General features: G+C 38.0%; 1 protein-coding gene across 3 annotated transcripts in view; it reads right to left on the bottom strand.

Moving 5' to 3' along the window:
* Positions 1–27562, bottom strand: part of MCTP2 (multiple C2 and transmembrane domain containing 2) — a 196192-nt gene that overhangs the window by 109693 nt on the left and 58937 nt on the right. For 2 of the 3 annotated variants that reach the window (XM_025391701.1, XM_025391702.1), the window contains exons 8-12: positions 26862–27026; positions 24559–24689; positions 15253–15439; positions 12826–12919; positions 203–305 (exon numbers count right to left, since the gene is read on the bottom strand). In XM_025391701.1, coding sequence (XP_025247486.1) covers positions 203–305; positions 12826–12919; positions 15253–15439; positions 24559–24689; positions 26862–27026 — 680 coding nt within the window. Of the gene's footprint in view, positions 1–202; positions 306–12825; positions 12920–15252; positions 15440–24558; positions 24690–26861; positions 27237–27562 lie in introns of those variants that run through there. The other variant, XM_025391703.1, reaches the window with a different exon arrangement.

Raw genomic sequence — 27562 nt, 5'->3', positions numbered from 1 at the left:
CCTATAACAGTCCCTTGCAGTTCCAAACGGTCTCTTCTATTATTAACACCACACACTATAAAATGAAAGGATAAAATGTTTTCAAAAGAAAAAACAATAAAATTTACTCTTTGCCCATAAAAACAGACAGAAAATTCCACTCAAGAGCCCCAGACTACCTTCCAAGCATAGCAGAAATAATTTCAGAGGTTAAAGCACTTACAATGTAAAAACTTTGTTCCATTCAGGGTTGAGGTTTTTGTAGACGGTATGCGTCTGAAGTCGGTCATTGCCTAACTCCAACAAGCAAAATGGGTCACTCTTCCCTGGAAAGGTAACATACACATTGGTCAAAGACAACTGAATCTCAGAAGGGACCAGGGCAATGTGAACAAGAGTCAGATAAAGTTGTGCTTGCTGAAAGAGGAAACAAAAGACTCCTTTTCCAACGAGTCATGGAGGCCCTGTGTGGGAATCCAGGAGACAGGCAGAGGCTACAAGTGTTGTACCTTTAGCATACTTAACGGGTTAGAACAAACACACCACGTGATATGATCTGGTTGTGTCCCCACACGAATCTCATCTTGAATTGTAGCTCCCATAATTCCCATGTGCTGTGGGAGGGACCTGGTGGGAGGTAATTGAATCATGGGGGCGGTTTCCCCCATACTGTTCTCGTGGTAGTAAGTCTCACGAGATCTGATGGTTTTAGAAGTGGTTCTTCTTTCACTTGGTTCTCATTCCCTTTTGCCCGCTGCCATGTAAGACATGATTTCGCCTTCTGCCATGATTGTGAGGCCTCCCCAGCCATGTGGAACTGTGAGTCCATTAAACCACTTTTTCTTTATAAATTACCCAGCCTCAGGTATACCTTTATCAGCAACGTGAAAACAGACAAAGATCAGGCCTTGAAAGCCAGTGGCCACACACATTTAACAGGAGTGGGAATCCGTTTGGCATGAGAGCCCATTTCTTTGTTGTTAAAATGAAGTTCATTTCTGTTTCCTTCCTAAATTCTAAGTCAATCTGTATAATTACAATTCTATAACCAGAAACCTATAACTTACAGGCTTCTACATGGCTATAAGAGGAAGTGAGAAAAAGTGTAAAACTGGTTCTTCAGGAGTTAAGCTCTGCTCCTAAGCAAATGGCCACAAACACTCATGATCCTGTATACTCAGTACATTATGAGAAGACATGAGTTACATTTTTGGTGTCATAAAACAAACAAACAAAAAAGCATAACTCAATAAAGGTCAGAGTTTTTAACTTAACAAAAAAACTAAGCTCATCTTTCACTTCTCACCTCTTCTCTTTCCACTCTATCTCCCATATTTGCACACCAAAAAAGGTAAGAAATTTCCAAATCCAAAGTTAGACCTACAGTGTTACGAAGCAAAAAACTCACTTCCCTTTTGTTGTGTTTGGCGGAAGGATGTGGAATTGGAACTGTCAGAGAAAGAATGAATGGCTCCATAATGTTCATAGGACATTAATGCATTGCCGGCCTCTGCAGCACACTGGCACTTTACAAAGCAGCGCTTGCTAAATTAATTGGGGGCACAAGGACAGATGCTGTTCCAACAAATGGCCAAGGAGTCCCAGACCAGGGCCTAAGCCAGAGAGTGCTCAGGCCTCTTGACCTGCTGGCCTACCATTCAGGTCACTGAACCTCCATCTAATTCGCTTAATAACCAGGCGCTCTGAGGTACAGCACATCAATAGAGATACTGATACGTGCAGGAGCCTGCATGAAGATTATTGCTTAAAAAGGGAGGAGGAGAAGAGCAGACACATGGGTGATGATTTGTATTAAACAGGAGATTCCGCTCAACTGTCTAGTGGCCTGGACACTTAGATCCCTGGCCAAAGCTTTTAAGTCAATGCTACTATTTCAGTTACTAGCAGACAATGATCAAGCCAGACATAAAGGAATGAGTGAGGGTTTTCGACTGTAAACAATGGAAATGGTCCCTGTCTACATGTAGCAGAAAAGAAATTTATAAAATAATATCAAAAAGCATTCAGAATTCCTACAAAGTTTGGAGAATCAGGCTAAAAAATATCACTATAAACCAAAGAATACTTCAGCACAAGAAACTCAGCCCATATCTCACACCCAGGAAAAGTCTGTGGTGGCCTCTGCTTCCCCAGAATACTGCCACCACAATTCACTTCCAATATGAATTCTCTACTCCTGCTTCTTTGCCTCACTTAAGGCCAATGCAAGGGCCTCTGGAGCCTGTCTTTCATAGCCAAGTAGCCAGACCTGAAAGGCCAGAATCACAAAGGGAATAGTGCATTTGTAGCCTCTGTGAATGAAAGTGGGCTTTGACCTCTTCTTCAACATAGACAATGGGAAATGATTCAAACACGGAAGGGGTTTCAGATGCTGGGGAGTCAAAATCAAACTAACATAAAAATTCATCTGCACCCACAAAAAGTCTTGTTTATTGAAAGACAGTTTACTCTGGCCATGTGGTTTGCAGGGGAAGAGGCTGGAGTTAGCTGGCAAAAAGCCTACCAATATAGAACAACACCATTTCCCCTTCAGCAATTGTGAACAAGAAGACACCACGTACTTTTGGCTTAATGCTCAGGTATACCATGCTTGATTTCTCAACCCAGGCTGAAACAGCTACTTAACCGTTTGTCAGACTATTAGTAGGTGTCAGCGCTGCTCCTCTGGAGACACCAGCATGACACGCCATCAGCAGTTGCTCCAGGGAAACCGTCTGACACTTTTAATGAAAACCCTGGGGTTACTCCACAGCAGGGCAGAGAGGCTGCCTGGTCCTGTTGAGGCACAGGTGGGCTCGTTCTGTGGCTCCCGCTCTCTCAAGCAAGCACGCTCTTAGCTGTCCCAGCTAATGAGGAACAGACTTTCCTTCAGAAACCAGGAACTTCAGTTATGTGTCTCCAAGGGACACGTTGTACCAACTCTCTGAAGATAATTCAGTCAAAGCTCATTAAAATGCTGCATTTATTAATATTACAGAATACACAGAGAGATGCAAGAAGAAACAAAGACATTAAAATGTTTACAGAGTAATTTACGCACACTTTAAGGATTGATTTCTCTTAAAAAGTTTCAGATGCATGGGGACTTTGAGTAAAATTTAAATAACAAATATTCTTACTTGAGATAACAAGTATCTTTCATGATAAAGGAAATGTCCAAATGCTCACCAATGGTACTGAGAGAAAAGGACAAGGCAGAGTGACATACATGCATTTGAGGCTGTACTTTTCCTCTTTGTATCACGCATTTCACAGGAAAAACATCTAGAAGACCTCCTCTGTGTCCAGATGCCACATCACCTTGACACATTTATGCCACCGACAATTCAGTTTCAAATTGAGGTTTAGCACTTTGCACTCAATAGCCTTTGCTATTTTCCAACATTGCTTTAAAATTTATTTGTATTTCTTGAATGGCAAGTAAGGAAGGTTCACTTAAACAGCTTTACCTTTGTATCAATTACAGAAGTTGAATGACAAATAATAAATGTGTTGCAATAGTCATATCATTCATTTGATAACCTTTTTCTTTCCTTTTTTTTTTTTTTTAATGGAGTCTCGCTCTGTTGCCTAGGCTAGAGTGAAGTGGTGTGATTTGGTTCACTGCAGTCTCTGCCTCCTAGGTTCCAGCAGTTCTCCCTCCTCAGCCTCCTGGGTAGCTGGGATTATAGGCATGCGCCACCACGCCCAGCTAATTTTTGTCTTTTTAGTGGAGACAGGGTTTCACCATGTTGGCCAGGCTGGTCTCAAACTCCTGACCTCAGGTGATCCACCCGCCTCAGCCTCCCAAAGTGCTAGAATTACAGGCATTAGCCACCATGCCCAGCCCATTTGATAACCATTTATTAAGCATATAACTTAATGTTAATGTCAGTTTAGTGCTAAATGTTCCTAGCACTAAACTGACCCTGACATACAATGATCACCTAAGCTATTACCTGCAAGGGACTCTCATAACGGTCTCTGCTATTCTGAAAATGCTGCCTTTTCCAAGAAAACTTTCCTCACTCTCATCCCACAGCAGACTGAGTTGTTTCCATTTCAGATCTCCAATTGTGTATTGCCCTTACTTCTCTTATATCCCACATTTGTAAATTTCCACTCCACAGTCAAGATGTGCATTCACTTAAGGGTCCTGATGCAGGCACACCCAATATATGAATGCTCTTACCATCCCCCAAGAAGAGTGTCATGGCCTAGGGACAGAGGGCAGCAGTGAAATGCAGATGAGAATATGAAAGTTCAGAGAAATGTAATTCGGTTCAGAAAAGTTCAGAAAGATTTCTTAGTGGGGGTGATTCTTAATCGAGGTTTACAAGGGGAGTGTTTGGTAAGCAGAAATGGATAAGTCCTTCTTGTGGAGATGGGACAGGTCAAAGCATTAAATTTATTAGGAAGATATATATCTCATATATATATATCTTTCTAATAAAAAATGAGATACATATGTATCTCGTATATATGATATATATGTAAGTCTCATATGTCTCATATATATGATATATATGTATCTCATATATATGAGATATATATGTATCAATCATAGCTCTTGGTACTGTAACTTCGAATTCCTGGGATCAAGCAATCCTCCTACCTCAGCTTCTACGACTAGCTAGGACTACAAAGACATGCCACCACTGTTGGTTAATTTAATTTTTTTTTTCTTTTTTTGGTAGATACCAGGTTTCATCATGTTGACCAGTCTGGTCTGGAACCCCTGGGCTCAAGCAATCCTCCCTCCTTGTCCTCTTAAAGTGTTGAAATTACGGGTGCGAGTCACTGCTTGGCCCTAAATGTTTTCTTCTTCTAACTCCACTTTCCCGCCACTTCTCAAGCCCCCCAACAATATCATCATTCACTGATCTTGTCTAACATCTTCCCATTTTCATTCTCCCCTCAAAACCTTTGCTCCTCACAGCTGCCAGAATAAACCTTTGTAAGTTTATATCAGATCATATCATTCCCTTAATACTTTTCCAAATTTGTTCACCTGGCCCCAAAGTTCCTAGGTTATCCAGTACCACCTAAGACATGAACATCCTCTCCCCTGAGAGGTCCCTTTTGCTTTCTGTCTTCTAGTCCTGCTTGCTTTCTTCCAGACCTCTGAAAAAGCTGGGCAGGCCCTGGAACATTGCTGTTTTCTCATTTTCAAGTGCCTTTCCTTCATCTCTGCAGTGCCAACTGTTTCTCATGTCTCTATTTGACATCTCTGCTAGAACATCACTTCCTGCAGAATCTCCAGTCAGGCATCCCTTCCATAAGAATTAACACCATGTTCTTGACCTTAGCAGTATAATTGAAATTAGACAGCCACTGGTTAAATCAGTCACTTCATATGAGGTCAGGGACCAATTCCTCTTTTCTACCATGTCACCAGGAAAAATCATAAGGTATCACACAGAATAGAAAAGGCATATTTGCTAAATAAATGTAAATGTTACTAAGAACCCACCCATTACTATAGAAGCAATTCCTGTTAATTCATGGAATGTCACAAATGAGCTGAATTCGTTCACCCTCATGGTGCCATTAAGTTATAAACCACTAAGTCATCCATATATTCCCGAACTTTGCATTGACTACAGTCCATTTCTTTGGCAGGTCGTTGAAGCAGACGGCCTGCCAGAGACAGATTTATGTAGTTTTTAATGTGTTTTTCAAAAGTTGGTCTTGATTTGGGCTTAGCTATCCATGAGGATCTCATGAAAATTAAAATCATTCAATCACGACTACTGAGCTTTCTAGAAATTGCAATTACAGTCATCGCTTTGAAAACAGGGCATCTTTAAGAGATGAGGTATTGCTATGGATACAGCTTCAAGAGACAGACAATTAAATGAAAGCATAATATGGGCATGTGGTTTAAAACTCAGTGAACAATAACTGTGAGACTATTCCTCTTCTGACACAAGCAGTCTTATGTTTCAAAACAAAAACAGCAATATAAAAAATCTTGTAGTCACTATTATAATTTACAGAAACAACTCAAAAGTCAGTATTATAGTACACGACAGAAATATTTTTACTCTATAATGTGGGGTGCAAGTGCCCTATTTTGGTCAACAGTTTAACAACAACAACACAAAGATGAACACACCAAGCTATTTTATATTAATAAAACTATCATCCAGATTATCAAAATGTAAAATTCAAGCACTAAAGTAGTTCAGTATGAGAATTCCTCTACCATGAAGCATATTTTTTGTCTTCTTTTTAAGCACTCAATAGAAATAGAGACAAAAAGAAACATCTTAGAGTAGTAACTGGATTTCTAAAAGTGGCTGAAGAGATAAAAGTAGTTATCAGCTTATACGTCTAACAGGATCAAAAATTAGGGAAATTATAAACAATAAGTGAACAAAACAACCTATACAATTCTTCATGTATCAAATATACTCTAATAAAATCATTTAATAAAGAATGGGAAAAACAATTACTAAGCACAAAATATGTATCAGACATGTTCATTTAGGATTTGATTTAACCCTTCAAATACCCATGAGGACATAGAGGCTTAGGGGGAGCCTGAGGCCAGTATGTGGGAGAACTGAGATTAACACACGGGTCTCTGCTTCTGCATGGCTTCTATGTCATTATACACAGGGATTACAATGAGAGGCAGCTACCACACAAACAAAAGGCAAAAACATGGGCACTAATTTTTATCTTCAATGAATACATCATTGAACTGGACACTGATTTAGTTAAGGCCGAATCCAGGGCCCACGGAAAAGGCTCATGCACTTACCCAAGGAATGGAATATTTTAGCACAGTTACAGCTCAGATCTGTGTGGGGGACAGACCAAGAGCTCCTCCTAATGGCACAGCCAAGGAACCAGTGAACTGGAAATGCAACCCCCGATTTTGAAGAAGGTCTCCATCTATTTCAAAGGTACACACTACCTTCTACACCTGATGTCCTGCAGTACAGGAGCGAAGGCAGAGTGAAGACTGAGCCTTCTCTTAGGGATCACAAGCTCCCTAAGGGTGTGTCTGTTGACGAAGTGTGGTGCTCGATGAATATCCATTGTCAGTTACCAGAACTGCCTCCAAGCTGACTTTCCTGAAGTTGAGAAATATTTAAAAAGTGGTAGAGGAAGCTATATTGGGTTCCCTGGAAAGAAACAGGGGTTCTGGAATTAAATGTATCTTTATTCTCCTGGATCAGGCAATTGTTATGGTCCCTAACATTCCTATCTATCAAATAAGGATACTTTATAATAACCTGGATTTCTTGTCTGGAAACATATGTTTATTTCTCCTCTGATAGATATTTTGAGATTATGCTAATTTGGGAGTTATTTCATTTATTAACAGTGGAAAGAGAAAAGGGTCCGACTGACACCTTTATTACCAAGATACCAAGAGGATCCAGATATATTTGGAAACTTTTCATGATTGATGGCTGGTTTTGTGTTTTTGTTTTAATGGCAAAGAGTGCCAAAAAGTCTCAAGGGTGAAATAAAAATCCCCAGGAGAATTCTGGAAGGCAAGCAACTCCAAATTGTGAGTCAAGATGATATTTCCAGTTTTGTCCCTCCATTGTCTCCTGATAATTCCCTAGCTTCTCATCATAACATATAGATTATTAGAATAATGGAAACATGAAAAATGAAGATGAGTGATACGGTTTGGATCTAAGTCCCTACCCAAATCTCAGATCCAGGTGTTATCCCCAGTGGTGGAGGTGGGGCCCAGCAGGAAGTGATTAGATTATGGGGGTGAATCCTGCATGAATGGTTTAGCACTATTCTCTTGGTGCTGTCTCCCGATAGAGTTCTCATGAGATCTGGTTATTGAAAAGTGTGTAGCATCCCCTACCCCACTGGTCCTGCCCCTGCCATGTAAGACTCCTGCTTCACTGCTCCTGCTTTGCCTTCCGTCAAGAGTAAAAGCTCCCTGAGAACTCCCAAGAAGCAGAAGTCGTCATGCTTCTTGTACGGCCTGCAGAACTGTGAGCCAATTAAACCTCTTGTTTTATAAATAATCCAGTCACAGGAATTTCTTTATAGCCATGTGCGAACAGATTAAACAATGGGATTGTGCCATAAAAAGAGAGGATATTGAAGCCTATACTGCATTTTCTGTTGTGCTGTTATGTCACTTCATATCCTCCCACACTGAGCTATGCGTGGAGGGCTGCTCTGATTGCTTTGTTGCTACTCTTGGCATGGTGAGTTAAAGAAAACTCCCTGAAGTTTCTAGTTCCCCTATTATGCCAGGATTCTGAGTGGGTAGGGGGCATCCTAGGAGGAACAGGGTAAGGGCCATGAGTATGAAGCAGAGGGAGACTGAAGAATGGCCTCTTGCCTTTGGAACATCCTTTATGGGGAAGGAGGTCTCTTACAAGAATTATTTTAGAGAATAAAACTAATAAAGAGAAAGCTTAAGTAACAGGAAGGTACCTGTATGAACTACATTTTGATTTTAAGAATGTTACGGAAGAATCATTGATTTGGTGTGGAATACTTGACATACGCATCATGCCAATGGTGGCCATGATGTTTCAATTCCTAGTGCTGAATTAACCCCAACACATTACAATCCTGGCAGCTTCTCAGCAGCATCCTATCAATTATAGTAAGGCTATCCTGAATAATCTGCCCACATGTGCTGAGCATACCAAGACAGTTTCCTACTCTTCATTGGCTGATCTCTCTCAATGGGTAAGATTGCTGTTGTCATGTATACTGAAAGGTGATACAGTCTGGACTGAAAAACATTTCAGTTCTCTAACAATTTTCCCATTAGCCCATTGTTTACTATATTACCTTTTTACAGTTTATGAGATTAAGTTTGTATTTTCTTACAACAGTATTAATTTATGATCAGATGTGCCCCTGGGCAGCATAAACCATGACTTTCTGTCTGGGCCTCTACTGTAGATATGAAACCTGTTATACTGTCCATTTCTCAGCATTGAATAAAATGAACAAGAGAATAAAATGTTTCTCTTTCTCAGTTAATCATTCGAATGTGAGTTATTTTCTTCTTAAAATACCTGCGTTTTAAGACTAGCAGTAGCTTCGTGAAGTATGTTGGTCTCGTCAAACATTACACACAGCTATTCACCTTGAGCCTCCAAGTACAATTTATCATTTGTTTCATGAATCAAGGCTGTGGCCTAGTTTACCACAAAAGTAATGACATCAGGCTGCATCACCTATCACTTAAAAATGTTAGGTTATGCTGGGCACAAGGAATTTGTGAAGCAAATTCTTTAAAAAATATTTGACAGGCTTTTCTACTAGAATAACTGCTTATGGCTATCCATGTCTAACATTGGCATAGACCTGAGAAAAAATAGCTTTTACCAATTTTAGAGATAGGCTCCAAAGAAGATAGATTATTTAAGATTCTTTGAATAAAGTCTTCCCTCATACACAAATGTCAGAAACGCTAAAAAATGCCAAGATAAATATATATTTAAATTTATTAACAGATAGCTTCAATCACAATAAAATAGCATATTTATTAAAAAGGCACAATTTAAAAACAATAAATATACCTTTTTATACATTAGAGAATTAAAGCCTTTGCCAACTGTAAATATCATAATACTGCTAATATACACAGATTTAGGCTTATTCATATATTTTAACACATTTGAAAATGTATACACTATTTTCCTTTACAGATAAAACAACTTTATGAGAAGTAAATTCACCTTAGTATATATATTTTATTCTAATGTTCTAAAATACTAACATAGTAATGAGTATTCAATTTTTCCAAAGTTGAATTTCTTGTTATGCCTATATAATCATAACATCAATAGAAATATCCTTCTAATTTGATCCCAGTGGCTTGAATGACCTATATTTTCTTTTTCTAATGGTTATTCGAAAAGAGGTGGATGGCTTTAAAATTAGGAAACTACTGAGCATAGAGTTTACCGTATGCATTCATTCACTCCTCCAGGACATGCAGTCCCTTTGCTCCCAGAACAGTAACTATAACCTCTGCATGGACTACTGCCAAGACTAATCCCTATAGACTTTTGCTTTATCAGGATTCCTGAACTTTAGGTGAAACTAAACTGAAGCATCAATTATTGTGGTTACTTCATGTTGTTTTTAGAAACATGCAATTACCACAAAATAAAAACATATGATAAAAGAAAAGCTGAAAGAACGAAAGGTTCCCTTTTGCACCGTGTCTAAAATGACCATCATTCTTTAGAGAATGTCCCTGGTTATCTGGAGTAAATGCATTTTTTTCAATTTGTGGGTGAATGCTTTACTCCCCTAGCAACTGCAATAAATGAACGCTGATTTATAAAGTAAGGTGACTGGAAAATGAAGGGTATAGAGTAGGAATGGTTACGAATAGTTACTTAATTTCTTAAATGTTCCTGGCACTGACAAAAATGGGTGGTTTCTCTGACCCTGATCCAATGACACTGCTGAGGTCTGTTTTATTTTTTATGTACTATTCAAAGTAACAATAATGATAACAGCAATAACTCCTGATCCCCACTATAGGCCACGATCGCTAACCTCTTAGAGGTATTCATTGCTACCTCACTGTAATCTGAATCCACTTATTTTTTCACACAGAAAAGTTAAATTACAACTATCTGGAATAAGTCCACTTTGTAGCCCTAAAGCAGTGCCTTGGTTGGAACACTCTGGGGGATTCACACAGGAGCCTGACAATGTATAAACATAGACTGTGAAATTCAGTTCTAAAACAAAAACCATTACGGTCTAAACACATGTTTAGCCAATGACAAATCACTTTTCCTCAATTCACAATAGCAATAATTTTCTCATACAGAAATAGTAAAACACCAGGGCATGTAGTCAAACCACACAGCATTATTTCATTTCTAACTACAGTTATTGTTATTGGAATTTGTTGGTACTTACCTTCATCTACCCCAAAACTATCTACTGAATACCTGGAATGTAAAACAACAAAACGAAAACATTTCTCCCAAAATTATTCTTCCGTAGAAAGGGTCTTTACAAAGACTCTTTCTTCAGGTATCCTCTCCTATTCACTTTATTTTAATAGTTAAAATACTCTTTGGAGATGATACACTGGCCTGATACAATCTTTATATAAACTAGTTTTGGGGGTTTTATATGGAGGTTACTTGATAAGACAGGTTAAATAAATTAAGTTTTTCAAAAGTGTTTCCATTAGCCAGGTGTGGTGGCAGGTATCTGTTATCTCAGCTACTGGGATAAGAAGCTACTGAGGCAGAAGAATTGCTTGAAACCAGTAGGCGGAGGTTACAGTGAGCCGAAATGGCGCCATTGCACTCCAGCCTGGGCGACAGAGCAGGACTCCATCTCAAGGAAAAAAAAAAAAAAAAACAAAGGGTTTCCACATATGGATGTTGTTGTACACAAGCCTTCAAAAAATACTCTTCATGCATTACAATTAGTCTCTGGAGATTCAAAAATATATATATGCAAGTTACAGAAAGAATTTTTTTAAATGCTAGAGGCATAAATGAGTTCTTGGGGCTGGAGACATTTCCTGAGAGAACAACAATTGTGCATTCAAAAAGTGCTGTATGTAAACAATTAGACAGAAGTAAAAATAATTTTCTCTGGGAAACTCATAGGCAATTCTAAATGTGCTTTAGGGATGACAGAACCACTAATGTCAAAGGCACATGTGAAATGTTGACTGTTTTCATAAAATATAAGTAAAAAGAAAAATGTCTTAATTAACATGAGATTACAAACATTTGCAAAAATACTAGTGAATATTAAGAGCAATCATCTGAGTACTTCACCTACAAACATCAAAAATTATATCTTCTATTTGGCCCAAAAACCATTTTTGGATCTTCTCACTAGTCAGGATCATCTTATAGAGTAGTCATTTCTATTGTTTCATTTTTGAGCAGGGTGAGGAGAATTTTTTTTTTCAACTAAGTTTATATTTCCTAAAATGTCTGTAATATAATGTGCTGAAAATTAAAGTTCTCTTTTCCAATGGTTGAACTTCCTCAAACTCAGTCTCAGAAATTTAAAGGCTGTACAAATATAGTGAAATTGTTCCTGTCTGGAAGGAAGAAAAACAGTAGCCCACATTTTAAAAATACGAGATATATATTTTTAAAAACCATGCAATCCTGAATCAATAGATAGAACCATGCTGTAGAATACTCTTTGTATTCATCAATTTACTTGGTAAATAGCATCTGTCATGTAGGCGGCTAAATTGTTAGTCAGCACAAGGGGGTAATTTGGCAATGAGTGGGGAGCCGCTGTCAGACACTGGCGTGTCTGGATTACTCTACGTGCGGCAGAGCATAATTCAGCACAAAGCATGTCTGCTTTGGCCTCTTTCTAAAAGTTCAAGTTACAGAAGCACCAACAGAAACTTCCTATAAGACAATGTCAACTGCAAAGTGGTCCCAGGGCCTAGACTCTGGTCATTGTTACAATGAGGTGCCAGCCAGATCTGACTTCAAGCTCAGATTTATGAACCATGTGAACGATTCAGACAGAGAGCAGCGAAAGGCAAGAAGTCGAATCGCTGTCATTTGAGGTTACACAGAAAAGCTTGACCAACAACTTAATTTAACAAATAAAGAAGTCGTGACTCATAATCCACAAATATTTTTGAAGCTCAATAGATCTGAATATTGCTGAATCAGCATAAAAGCATTTGAAAGAAATGTGTAAAAAAGGTGCATTATGTGAAAGAAATTGCTCAAGTCTGCCTCTTTTTTCTATGACTCTATCTGAAGGTGCATGAATGTTATATTCATACTTCTACTTATTAAGCATTTTGCTTTGCTAGGAGATTGCTTCAAAGCAGGAAATAAAGATAAATTAGAAAACGAGAGTGTCCTGTACCTGAGAAATCTGCCGCTAAGAGATCTGCTGCCTTTAAAACCTTCACTTGTAAAATGCCGACGTCTTTCATATCTTTCAGGGAGTTCCGTAAGCACTGAGGGTTGAAAAGGTGATAACAAGTGAAAACAGCTTTTTAACATACTATTTAATGTCATAAAGTCCCATAGGAAGTGCATCCTAGATTTATCTTCCTTTCTCTCATGAAATCTTAAAAAAAAAAAATCCCCCAAAATGTTTTATGTAAGTTAACAGGACAGTCAGGCGCTTATAGCAGCCAAATTAAAAGAAAAGTGGCTGAGAATTAATTAACTACACATTTAAAATAAACCAATTAGAAGCACATATAATCTACTTTTAACATTGCCCCCTGGTGATAGCATAGATACCCCACCGGGAAAATGTGTGGGTAGAATTATACTGATACTCTTTTTCCCCCCTTCTTTCTCATTAATGCAACTTTTAAATCACTCTGAAACACAACATTATTCTGACCTCGTTAGTACAAACTTTATGGATACCAGAGGACTAAACTTGGACCCATCACAGATATTTATTACCACTGGAAAGAGAGTTGGGGTGGAAACAGAGTAAATTTTCTGGTCTATGTTTTAGCTAGCTCATTCAATTAGAGATTAAGCATCTAGTATCACCCTAGATTCATATTTACTTTAGCCTTGAGTTTGTACGAGCCAAAGTCTGAATCTACATCTGCTGCTCATTCTTAAGCACATATAGCAATATTTGGATGTTTATATACATGGCATCCTTAAATCATGCATGAAAGAGGCCAGCAGATAAACTCTCTTCTCATGCCTCCAGAACACACCTACTGAAAAAGACACTGCCTTAAAACCGTTGGATATGCTATTTGTCATCATTAGATAGCTAAAAACCTGTGATAAACAGATCCCAAGGATTTACGAAAGGCTATTAAAATACTTGTTATTTAGGCATTTCAGATAGAATAACACAAGCTTAATAACAGTTTGCCTAACTTAATATGCATCATTCCTAAAAACATTTGAAAGTTGTTTCTCCTCTCTATTTTCAACCTAAACAAACAAACAAAGCAATTAGTTTTTAAACTAAGAGAACACATTTGAAATGAAGTGCTTTTACAATTTAGAAGTGGAAATGCCTTTAAAGATGATCTGTTCTTACAACCTGAAAAACAAATCCGGGGGCTGTAACTTGTGCTTTGAAACAGCATTTGTTCCCTCTAACATGCTGGCCAGCTTGCTAGCTGAAGAAGCACTCAGTATTTCTATTTTGATCATAGCCTCTTCAAACCTCTTTTCGATTACTACTCCTCAAATCCTAAAGCATTATTCAAAGCAGGCATTACTTTATCCACTTTACACCTACATGTAGATGGTATCTAATGTTACTTTATAAATACACAAAACTCCTCATGAATTTGGTAAATGTGTCAACTTATCCATTGGAAAGCTTGGGGAAAAGTTGTATCCTTCACCATTATATTTTCATTTGCTTACCTAATCAGAGAGAATGTTAATAGTGAGTTGTGTCAAACCTTCTTCACAGTATGCCAAGCTCACATGCACAATCTGCATTGACAATGAGCTAGGTGGCTAGGTCTTGTACTCCCAAAGATAAAGAATTATTCAATTAATCAATACATCTACACAGTGAAGGATCCTGGTGACACTAAAGTTTATGCTGAGAATGATAGTACCATTGAATAGGGATTCATCTTTGCTTCATTTTCAGGCCACTTTCCTAAAACATGCCTTCCCTGTGTGGCACTAAAATAAACATATTGATTTATAAAGAAGATAGGATAAAAGCAGAATGCAAATAAAGGCACCTAGAAAGCCAGAGTACAAAAAATAAATGAAGAGGACACAGCCATTTCATTTAAAAATGCTGAGTGGACTGTTAAGCACACTGTAACTACTTAGGGAGAAAGCACACACTGCTCTTATCCAGAGTAGTTCAGAACAGCAGTCCTTCGTGTCCAGCTAGTGTCATTGCTTTACAAGGCACGAGCAGGTTCTCACTTGATCCTAAGAAGTTCTGCAAAGGTATCCATAACATTGCAAACATTAATGGCTGGTAAAGTTATTTGTGAACTTATATTAAAAGTCCTATTTACACACACAGACAGGCTAAGCAGGAGTCTGCTTCCCTGGGGATTTCAACATTCCCTAAAGACTTGCTAAAAGCTAAAAATTCAGAATATCTTTTTGCCTTTTCAAATAGCAAAACCAACTCTTAATTCTACTGTCACCTTTTCACTAATGCATTAACCCCTAAGTCTGATGTCTTGTTTTATGATGTACAATGAAACTTGGGACAAAGATTTCTTTTGATGTAGTTTTTCAATTCAGGGACTTTGTTTCAATAAAGACTTTGTTTTAAAAGAGAAGGGAGAAGGGCGAGTGTACAATAAGGCAAAACACTCACATATCGCTGGGTAATCTGCTTTCTTTCGCTGGGGTCTGCTAAGGGGCAGACACACAGATCAGAGATGGAGACCCCCGCACAGGGTGTAAGTGTGACCAACATAAGGAGAGCCCCCAGACAGCTGTCCAGTGGCAGCTCCAGGCAGTTGGCTTGCTTCAGAGGGAGTGCCGAGATATCCACTTTACACCTAGAAAAGTTTCAGGAATCAGAGAAAGAAAAGTTATTAATTCAAGGCCATTGTGGTACCTCCAAAGCACCTGGCTTTGATTTCATCATCCCCCAAAACTCACTCTGTCTGGTCTTACGTTTATTGAACAGCGAAGGTTGCCCCAATTCGTAATGCTCACTCCCAGACTAACACATCCTAAAACTAAGGAGAGGAAGAGGTCCAGAAAATCAAAAAGAAGGCAGCATTGGCAGATGGAAAATGAAAACAGGATTAGGATCTTTGCCAAATAAGGTTTGTAGAAAGATAAGATCAAAAATTAGGGAGAAAAAGTTTGAAAGTTTAAGCCTTATGAGTAAGCATGTTGTATGGCTTCCCTGGGCTGTGTCTTCTATGATTAAAGAGAATAAAGGATCATGGTTCAAAACATGAAGGAAAAAAAAAAGAAAGATAAGAGAAAGGCAAGTGGGAGAGGGTTAATGGAGAAACCATTTTCTTCCTGATTAATGCCAACTGGCGAATTTTTATCTTAAACAACACGTTAAGGTGTTTTCCTAATAGGCACAGTGCCACAGGGTTTCCCCAGGTGGGTTTCTTTCAGACAAATGAAGCATGAAGTGCTGTTGATTGATCCCATTTCAGCAGCACTGCCAGGAAAGGCTGTACCCATCTGCTATAAATTGCATGTTTTCCGCCTCTTAACAGCCAATGTTCTGGGGATGTTGAAAACCTCAAACACATTTAAATACAGAAGCAAACACCAAAAAAGGGGACTGAGGTGCTACGCCATTTATTTGCCTTAACACTGACAACTCTGGGTTTGCCTGGACCACACCTGCTCTGTTTATGTATGCAGGTGGGTGAAGTAGGTGGGGTGGAGTAAAGTGGGGTATGGTATTCCCAGACATCATTTTTATTTTTTACATTCTCCTTTACCCTCCATAATTATAGAATAAGATGAATATTCAAGACTTCAGAAAAGGATGGAAGCACTGCTCCCCAGAATGAACAATAAAGATAGATTCTTTTCCTAAGCCGTCAATGGACTTTGTACATTTGCAGTTAATTACAAATAGGTAAACTTACATACTATATAAAGCGATGGCAATTTTGAGCCATATGGCTATGTGGACGAAAACTTCCACTTTAAGAAATTTGAGGGAAAGGTTGCAATCATGTTTCCAAATAAATATGACATTAAAAGACTCTACTAGACTTTATTACAATATTTTAAAATATTTTACATATCAATATGTGTCCATATAATTAATTTAGGTGGGCATTTATTTCCTATTTATTTCCTATTTATCAAAAGTGACCCCAATTACAGGAGGGAGTGGCCATTAGAGTTTTTGCATGTAATAAATTCATCAAATATTTCTATAGGAGACAGATTACAAAAAATGTTTTTAAATAACCCTCTGATTTGAATCAAAACAATTTCTCTGTATCAATAGGGAAGCTTTTAAAGTTAAATTGCATTACTATCTATAAAAAATACATATTAAACATTTTTATTTCATAAGCATGATGTAAGTGGGAAATCAAATTTGCTTGGAAAGAAAGAAATGTCAAGTGCTTTAGACCATTTATTTCTAGAAAAGTAGGTCCCCACAAATTCCTAACCAATATTGCAATAATATTTCTATTTAGGAATAGTTTGCTAAGCATTATTTTACACTGTTACATACACTTTCATTTAATAAAGCTCTTTCTTACAGAAAGGTAAATAATCCAAATTTGTAGAAATTTTCTCTGCTAATCACACTGTTACAAATTAACAATAGCCTATTGATGGCACATTCTTTTTAATACCATTAATAATGGCAATTTAGTTTTGTCCTTTAAACGTTTGCCTTCTTTGTTGGGATGGTAGTTTTGTTGGTTCTTTGAGCAGCCAACATTTATTTAGATACAAGTGCTCTGACAGCTAATAATATTTGAGGGTCAGAAATAATATATAAGTAAGCTCTAATAAAATTTTTCTTGGATAATTCAAAATGAACCTGATATTAATTCTAGAGTAATCTAATAACGCCGTGAGCAGTATTACCACAATTGGAATAACTGAAAATTTTCCTAGTGACTGTTTAAGTGCTCAACTTATTGGAACAGAGCAGTTTATCAATTTTAAGTAAAAGCTGAACCACATACCAGATGAAATGCAAATTAAATATTGGGTTTCTTCTCAAAATTACACATTTTCACAAGCTTTTCACTCATTTCTGTCTACTGCGAATGTTTTCCACTTATGTGATTAAAAAAAATTAGTCCCTTCACTAGAATGAACACTTTCATGAAAAATAGCCATTTCTAGTTTAGATATTAGAGTCCTATAAGCAACAGGTCGAAGATTTAGGCATCAGCTTAATGGATTCTACATTCTTTGATAACTAACGAGTGAATCCAGCCAAATATTTACTTGTACTTTCTCAGTGACTAGAAGAAACAAGCTAAACTGATATATTAGCATCATGATATTAGCATCATGTCAATCAAAATTAAAACTTAGTCTTTCTGGACATGGGTTATGACCCAGCCTCTTAGAGGTCCTGACCCACCACATGAACCGGTATGTTAAGAATTAATTTAAAGCTACCATAGTAGCCCCCTTTAACAATGACTTTTTATAAACATTCTGCAACTCTTCTACCCACGTCGTGTCCCCATTTATTTCCACATTCTAGAAGGAGGAGGAAAGATGGGAGACAGAAAAAATGTATTTCATACAAAACCTTCTTCAGGCCTCATGGTTAACCTATTTCAACTCCAGCTTACACTGCTCCAGTTTTGTCATAAAGTTTGAAGGAGAACCAGAAGCTCTGGACATTAGCCAGAGACTGAGAGAATTATTTTCATTAACCCCAACCTAGTAAGAGGTTACTGCATTATCAGAAAAGCAGCAGAATATTTTCTTAACAAAAAGACTTTTTTCCCTTCAAATTGCAAATCCTGTTAACCATAATACTCATCCAACCTTCCAAAAGAGAAATATCAAATGACCAAAATGGCTTTTTGCATTTTTTCTTAAGTTCAAAGACTAAAGTCTTTAAGATGTAAACATTCTATAATACATTCATCAAAGACATCTGCAATACGAAAAATCTCCAAAGAAGAAACTAGGCTTCTTCTTTTTCATTATTGTACTGGATTCTTCTCTGAAAAAAAAACTAAATAATTTGGTTGGGCTCTTATGTCTTTCTAGTCACTGCTGAAGACCCGTAAATCTTGCTCTTTTCTGTCCTCTCTTTGGCTACATCTTATTGGCAGGGTACAGGATTAGCCTTTCCCTGTTATGGGCAGGTGTGAGGGGCTAATAAGTATTTTTGGTTTGTGGGCTATAAGTTTTGTCTAGCAACTACTAAAATCAGCCCTTGTACCATAAAAGCAGTAATAGACAATGTAAACAAAGTTTTTTCCAAAAAAACTTTATTTACAAAAACAGGCAGCCATATGGATTTCACCTATAAGCCCTGGTTTGCTGACCCCTGAACTACTGAAACACTTGTAATTTAGTGGTGGTGAATTACACGTCTTTTTTTTTTTTTTTTTTTTTTAATGTAAATTTTTTTAACTCACGACAGCCCAAGAAACTCTGGTCAAAATATCCAATGATCTGTTAGTTAATAAAAATGGATAAAGCAATAAAACCTATAAAAATTGTTCCCTTCTGTCTGATAGAAACAATATGGAAAATACACACTCAGAGCATCTATATAAGGAATTCAATTAATGAGCATGAACCAGTTAGGTCTGCTCCAGTGGCATCACATACGACTTCACACACAAGGGGACTAAATGTCTTTGGACAGTCATTCAGAAGGTACAACACACCGGGCCCTTAGGTAACCAGGAAGATTTTATTCCAACGTCAGCTTTTTAAAAATGTAATTAATAGGAGCTCCATTGCAACAAGATTTACATTATAGAAATCAAAATAGCCAAGTCGCTGCTGTGTTAGTGTCTAAGAAGGACCACCCATTGTTCATCTGCAAGAGATGGAATCCAACGGCTTTGTGCCTTCACCCCTGCCCTCTTCTCTAGCCTTATCATGTGACACCATTGATCTTTCCACTCCATCAAGGTTCTCGGAGGGAATGTGCTCTCTCCCCTCTCCAGGCCTTTGCCTATGTTATGCTGTCTTCCTGGAAAGCTCTTCTTTCTGTCTCCTTGTTAACTACCACTATTCCTACAAGTCTCAGCTTAGACCGCTGTTCTTCAAGGAAGCCTCCTCTTTCATTCTAAGCCCAAATTGGCATCCATGATGCCAGGACCTGCAGTCCTCATTCCACCTACTGCCACCGCCTGCTTACTTGTAGTAGCCCAAGGACAGCAGCCTTTTCTGTATCATTGTCCACTGAATCCTCAAGTATTTTGCCTTCTGCCCAACATACGATGTGCTCTGGATTTGAATAAATTGAATGCACGAAAGAATGAATGTCAGCACTGTCACAAAACTCATGAAGTCAAAAACTCCAAATTACAGTGTTTTTTTGTGAAATAACTAAATCTTCTGCAGCCTCTGTTTCTTCCCCTATGTAGGAAAGGAATTGAAATAAATGTATTTACTAGGTGCCTCTCAGATTTAAAATGCCGTTGTTCTACTCACCTGAAGAAAAGAGACTAAATTCCTTTTTTTTCGCTTTCCTACAATAGGCATATATTAAAGCCACCCCCTCTAACCCACAGGCAGTTAATGTGCTGATTTAGCATTGTTTCTGACCTCCCATTCTTGTCTTTCTCCATTAATCCCACAGCATTTTAATGTTTTAATTCAACACATAATTTTACCATATCAGTCAGACAAACCTGCTCAAGTTTTACTTGCCATGATAGCTTTTAACCTCTTATTCATTACCATAATTCTATGTTTTATATTACAGACTGGTCAGCTTTTAACTTAAAGGCAAGGGGCAAAAAAGAGTGCTAGAGTTTTAAAAGCTGTAAATCTCAGCGGCTAAGGAAGCCAGGGAACAGGAGGAAAATGGTGAATGTGTCAAGCCTGGCTGTAAAAGCAGATCAACGACATGGGGTGCAATTTGTCCAGAGAAATACTCCAGCCCAGATTTTTCACTGCCTCAGAGCCACTAATAAACTGGTAGAATGTCAGAGCCGCTTATCCAGCACCATCTGGGACTGAGGAGGGACTCTGAGGCAGGCTAGTCCGAATTGGCTTGTGGGTTCCCATTCTCAACCTTTCCAAACTAAATTAAGTCTAGAAAATTCTATAATGAGTTAATCTGTAGAATCCCCTTGAAATATAAAATATACTTTAAGAAATTGGTATGATTACTTTGAAATGGCTCAAAATGGAATAATCTATATTACTCTATATTCATACTCTGGACATTTTGTTTAAAAGTTGGAGCCAGTTAAACTCAGCTTTATGTCTTACTCTCCCCTAAAAGCTCACTGTTTCTATCTAAGATCAGATGCTTTTTTGCTGGTTTTGCCCGTGAACAAACACTGGAGTTGGCAGGCAACACAGTTTCAGGGGATGATGGCTCTTACCTGAGCACCTTCATCTCACCAACCCCAGTGTTTTTAGGAGTTACTTGTGGCTCAGGCGGAACCTGAAGGTAGGTGGATTATGGAAAAAGGGGAAGTCAGCAAGTTCCACATGACTCAGGAGAGCCTGGAGGAGGGGCCTAATGGGCAGGTCCACATTGTAACCATCACCAAGCTAACAACCTACCCATGCCATTGTGATTTCTCTACACATAAGCAACCACTACCCCAGCCTTGTCATACATGGTTATAAAACTTCAGTATTGTTCAGGCTCACCTACACTGCCCAACCCTTCCATCAATGGATGTCCCTCCTACCATGTCCTTGATGATGGTCACTGCTCACTTTTACCAAAAAATATCAAAAAATTCTATGCTGTTTTGGAGGAAAAAAAATACATTGAATTTTACCAGTCATACTTTATTTTCTTAAATTGCATAATTTGAGTTGCCAAGGTGTGAGGACCTACAGTTTACATGCAGAAAAATCTCAAAATTAATAAGTAATACCTACCAGCAGAGTGCGCAAGGGAATAAACAATGTCAAGTAGATGTTGTTACTGTTAGCCATGATGACCCTGCCAGTTGGCCAGTGAGCCCATTATATAGATACAGAGCCAGACTCCACAGGGAATCCACCATCCAAGTTCCACAGTGAGCAGACAAAGTGATGATCAGCAAGCTCAGGATGTGTGACCCCAGAGCTAATGTTCCTTCCCTCCCACTGAACTGCCTACACAGCTTCCCTGAAGAGAATTTTCCCAGAGTCCATCTAGATTTTTAATTGTAATGTTCAGTTATGAATATCAAGGTTTTATCCAAAAACAAAGCATGAGACAGGCTGTGGAGAGGAGACAGTTAAGATACATTTGCACAGCAGAGAGCCTCCTGATGCAAAAAGGTTTTTCCCAACAGTTGGAAAATAAAATAGCTGGGTCTTAGAATGAAGATCACAAAGAAAAGCAAATATGTTTAAAAAAAAAAAAAAAAAAACACCTTGAAATATTTAAACAATAGCCAGGAAGAAGGAACCATAAGTAGCACGTCAGTGATGTATATATGCTAGCACAATCTTTCAGTCTGAGAAGCAGTCGATATTTTATCATAGATTTCCCCCACCTGCAAGTTCGCTGCAGGGTAAAGCAGTAGCACCAGCTCCCAAGAGATACTTTTGTTATCTTTTGTACTACAGGAGAGGAAAAAGGAAAAGGATACCAAAAAAAAAAAAAATTATTTAAAATTCATGAAGAGGAAGAACAGAATGACCATCAAGACAGGTATATGTCTCAGTTACAAACAGGAAATAGCTAAAATAATAAATGAACACCCAAATGACAAAACATGGATTACAAGGGACATCTTAAATTACTTTTATTGTCTCTGTGAGCAACCCAACACTCATTTGGAAAAGCATTTCCTATTATGTGAAGGAAGCATGATAGTACAATGACTTGTGAAATGCAGCGGCATTATTCTTTGCACCTACTAAAACAACATGCTGGCCATTCATCACAGAAGGACCCTGTTCCCGCTGTTCAGATAACACTTTGGGACACAGAGTTCTCTACATTTGTGTAAGTGATCTTTGCTCTTTGGGCTAGCACAAAATTTCGAATCCTACTACCATCCGTATTGGCAGGGTCCTGGTATATCAGAGCAGTGACAACTTCAGAGATACTGAGAAGTACCTGAGCCTGAGCTATCTCAGTTACCCTGTGTGAGTGGAGAAGAGAGAGACAAGGTCACAGAAGTCATCCGACAGGCCATGTCTGTAAAAGACTGGACCACAGGAAGTGGGTTTGCTCCTAAATGCAAACCTGGCTGGGAGATGGCCATGGAAGAAATGATTGCATTCTGAAAGATAAGCATAGAATTGGGGATGTGCAGATGGTGAAAAAAAAAAAAAAAAAGTAGCTTTAAAACAATTATTCTCAAAAGAAAATACTGCAGATTTGTCTGTGGTTTTTTTTTTACTCTTATGCTTAGTTCTGTATACGTGTGAGTGCCATTATTTTGAAACCTAAGTGCATTAAAATATTGATGGGGAAAAAAAAAAAAGTAATGCAACCAGAGATGTGGAGGGTGAGGTCAGAAGTCTTAAGTGGGCGCAGTGCTGGTCCTCTAGGGGTGTTTGCATACATGTTATGGAACAAAGGGGTGCTGGGTGTGCATGTGTGTGCACACATATGCTTGTACATTTTTCACACAATAATCAAGGGAAGTTACTGGTATCAGGTGAGAGCCAGGTTTGCTAAACATACTGCAACATGCCAGACAGTCCCATGCAACAGGGTACCCATATTGAGAGACACTGGAGCAACATTCCACAGGTACTGAACCCCTCACACATCTATCTCAGGATTCTGAGGTGGGATGAGCCAATGACAACAAGCAGTCAGAATCTGTGCTAAGCATTTGACTGAGAGAAAGCCCTGCACAGGTATTGGGTTAGCTGGGTCTGAACCTGTTTATGCCTCTAAACACCTTACTGATGAAAAAAACATTTCACCTCCTTGGGCCTCCGCATTTCCTTGTTTGTAAAATGAAGGGGTTTTTACTAGATAAATGGTTTTCAATCTTTAGTTTTCAGCAACAAAACCCTTTCTTCAAATGGAATCCCAATATAGAGCACAGGCAAAAGCTGAGATGCTCTGGCCACAGAGGAGAGATGCAAGGAGGCCCTCCCATTCCTCAAGGGGTGACCCTAAGGCATCTCCTTGAACCCAAGATCCAGCTTCGAGAAAGACACACCATAGTGGTTGGGATCCCTTTCAACATCTGTGTTCTAAATTTAAGATCTGCGTACAAATAATATGTATACAGAATGAACGCAAGGCAAGTGATTTGATGGAGAAAACTACTTGGTCTTTGAAAACACAAAATCCTGACTCTGGAGCTCATGACTAAGTCCAAGGCCAAGTAATGTGTAAACTTCTGAAGCTGCATTTCATCATTTATAGAATTAGCATGATACCAGTAACTCAAAGGGCTTTTCTGAAGCTCAAAGATGATCTGTGCTTCTGCCAGCATCCCTTTTTTGCTTACTGTATGCTGGTTACAGCACCTATGCTGCTTCATTTCATTCTATTTTTCACTACAACCCTAGGAAGAAGCAATAATATTGATATTATTGTTCATTACACATGTGAGGATCTCAATTGAGAGGGTCCAAAAGTAAAGAAATAAAATAAAATAGATTTGGCCTCAAACCCCATTCCTTGCTGTGCTATAAAGTACATCAAGGACAGTGAAATGCTTCCATCATGGGAACACCTAGCCTTAGATCTTTACTAAATTATATAACATTTCACTAGGTAGCAAAACTAAAATTATAGGGTATATTGGAAATTTATATAAAATGTTTTGAATAGTCTGAGATAGCAGCTTAATTTTCCTTAGACAATTCCTTACACACATTATTTTAATCAATACTGAATGACATTTCCCAATTAAACAAACAAAAATGAAAAGCAATCTTTCCCCCAGTTAGGACTGGCCATCCAGCTCACTGCTGGCACTCTGGGGTGAGGGATGCAAGGTAGTGCCCTCAGCCCTAACACACAGAGATCACCTCTCAGAACCAGCCCCATGCAGAAACATGCTCCCGCCACTGGAAAGCAGAGGGGACTCACGTGCCCAGACGCTCCTCATGCTTTTTGCTGTCCTTTCCCCACACTTCAATGTCCAAAATGCCCATCCTGTCAGAGAAGTAGTGAAAGTCAAACTGTTCCTGCCACTGCGGATTTGCACTCTTACACAGTGTCTAGAAAACATGCAGTTATAATATTTATTTTCTTAAAATGTCATTCATTGCTACAGAAGCTACACATTAATTTCATCATTAAACTGCAGGGAGTCAAGATGATGGACCTCACCCCTTATAAAGGAAAACTTCCCTTTTTAGAATGAACGAAAGGGACTTGGTGGGTTCAAGAATTGGCAAAACATTACTGCTCTCTTAGCTGCCCCCCAGATCCAATAATTTATCCACCAAGTTACAAAGAATACTGTTACCTCACAAGAAACCATAAATTATGTATACATACACATACACAGTGGACATATATCAAAACAGACACCTTCCAATTGTTTCTCTTATAGGAGATCATACTAATTGCTCAATTGAATGCAAGTAACAGTTTTGTTGGCATATCCATTCTATGCTAGCTTACCAACTATATACATTAACAGTTTGGGGTCTTAAGTAACATCTGTCAGATGCATTAAATGAGAAACCTATGATTTATATATTGCCACCTATTTTTAAATCCAAAGTTAGTGAATCCAGTCACTAGGATTGGAGGAAGACTAGGAAATTCCACTGCAGCCAAACCTAAAAATTCACAAGAGTGACATGAAAACTCCACAAGTGTTTCTGTGTTCTTCAAAAGTGATTCAAACTGCTTCTATGTTTGGTTCATTGGCAGGATTTTTGTTTTTGTTTCCTTTACATAGAGATTAAATTTGTGAATACAAAGTAAGCAAGAATGTTGGTCCCAGAGTATTAGGCTCTAGGGGTGCAGTGTCATGTATTAAATCCCGGTACCAACTATTCTTGCATAAGAAAAACATAGAGAACTCAGACCTCGGCTGTAGCCCATGTCATGTAAAATTATTTCAGTTGTTTTTCACATCAGGCTTAATATACTGGATCACAAAATTTAGAAACCAGAGAGAGAAAAAAACAAAAAGGAAAACCCTGTTAGACCACGAATTAAATGCAGTATTCCCCAAGGGTGAATGTAGCAGATACTGAACTAATTCTACACTTCGCCTTAGTCCAAAGGGCTAAGTGTGCTTAGTGATGAATAATTTTTCCATAAATCCTTAGCCCGACCCTGGCAAGCTAAAGGAATCTTAGTAGAGAGATACGGTTATTCTGGATACCCTCACTGTGAGGCAAAGCCTGAAATTACCTGGTTAAAATAATTATCTGCATACTTCTGTCTTAACGCGCCCTCAACTTTCACATTTTTTATAAACTATTCTTCAACATGAGCCTCAATTCTCTACTTTGTGCTAGAGTAAATGACATCTAATATTTGATTCTGTACTGAAAACTGTGCAGTATGCACAACCTCTTGCCTCCCTAAATCATTTTCCAACTTGTCTATATCTGCTATGTCCTCGATGCTAGAAATATCCTCAGTTATATTTTCAAAAGTGTCCACTGATTTTTTTTCCTATGTGACTGTTGGCAAGTGATGTAACTTTCAAGTACCCCAGAGCTCCTTCAATCCATAAAACGTAGGAAATATTCCTGTCTGACAGTTATGTAAAACTAATTAATTATCATGGTTTAGGGACTATAGTTTTTGAAATAAAATCCACACCAAATTACTAAGATTAAAAATTAAATGGAATTTGGATCAGCAGAATAAGATGAATTACTTTTAAAGACAGTTAAAAATGCCATTGTGGTTGTTTAAAATAAATCACTTTTCATACTTTGGATAGTTTATTATTTTTAATCACAGCAAAAAACACCAGCACTAGATACTATTTTTGGTGTGAAGACTAGCAAGCAAGAGAAAGCAAATATTTTTAATTATCTCACATTTTTAACCCAAATATCATGTATTATGCTATTCTATTTTTGTAGCATTTTGAAAACTCTTACTTATCCTTTTCCCGCATTCTATGAAACATAATTTTCTTATTTTCAAAATGAAAATAAGTCACACATTCAAATCTATGATTTAATAAGCTTTCTCTAGTGCTGAGTTACTAAATTAAAATAAACTATACTAAGCAATTAATACAATACCCACATTAACTGACTGCATCTATACAATTATTTTGTTTTCTGCTCCTTAATATAGTTAGGAGGGCTAAATATAAATTACTTCTACTTTAGTAAAATTTAAAATGGGAAACAATTTTTAATTTTTTTATTTTAAATATATTGTTCTCCTTATGGAAAGATAGAACTTACCTTACTTTTATACCTCTGATGTCCCAGTTTTAACTGGACAAACATCTCTGTCATGCTTCCTCCTGAGACATTCTTCCCTTCCAACAAAGTTATACTTATAATCCCGTTCCAGAGTTGGTTCTTTTTCAAGGACTCAGAGAGCCGCAGGTTGCGTATCAAAGAGGACTAAAGCAAAAAATAAAGATGACATGTAAACTTGCTTCTAATTCCTAAGAGTGACTTTGCTGGTCATAGGAATTCCAACTTTCAATATTTGATTACAAAAAAAAAATTCCTCCCTGCCTGGTGAAAAGTGTTATTTTTCATTGGTTTTGAAAAGCTGCTGTCACAGTTATGTGACTTCCTTCTCAAGCTTTGGAGTTGTAATAATATAGTGAAGGATGAGTATATGCAACACTTTGATTTGGCACTGGCCTGTACTCCCACCCAGATGCGCTCTTTGGAGGGACTCCTTCAACTGGGCCTTTAGCTATTTTAATAGTGTGAGAGGAAGAAAGGCATTCTGGGAAACAGATATTATACAAGAACAAGGCATTGCTTTTCAAGGAAGCAAAATATCTCTGGGCATTCAGAAATAATGACTTTGAATTTATCTTTCACATTTGAATCTGTCTCCGCTTCTCTTTATTCCTTGGGGTACTGCCAAAAGCCCCATACCACGTAAGATTCACTACTCCAAATAGAGCCGCCTTCAGTGGCCT

This window comes from Theropithecus gelada, chromosome 7b, assembly GCF_003255815.1.
Source record: "Theropithecus gelada isolate Dixy chromosome 7b, Tgel_1.0, whole genome shotgun sequence".
Classification (NCBI taxonomy): Eukaryota; Metazoa; Chordata; class Mammalia; order Primates; family Cercopithecidae; genus Theropithecus; species Theropithecus gelada.
Note: the sequence above shows the minus strand (reverse complement) of the source record. Positions and strands in the feature narration are given on the sequence as shown.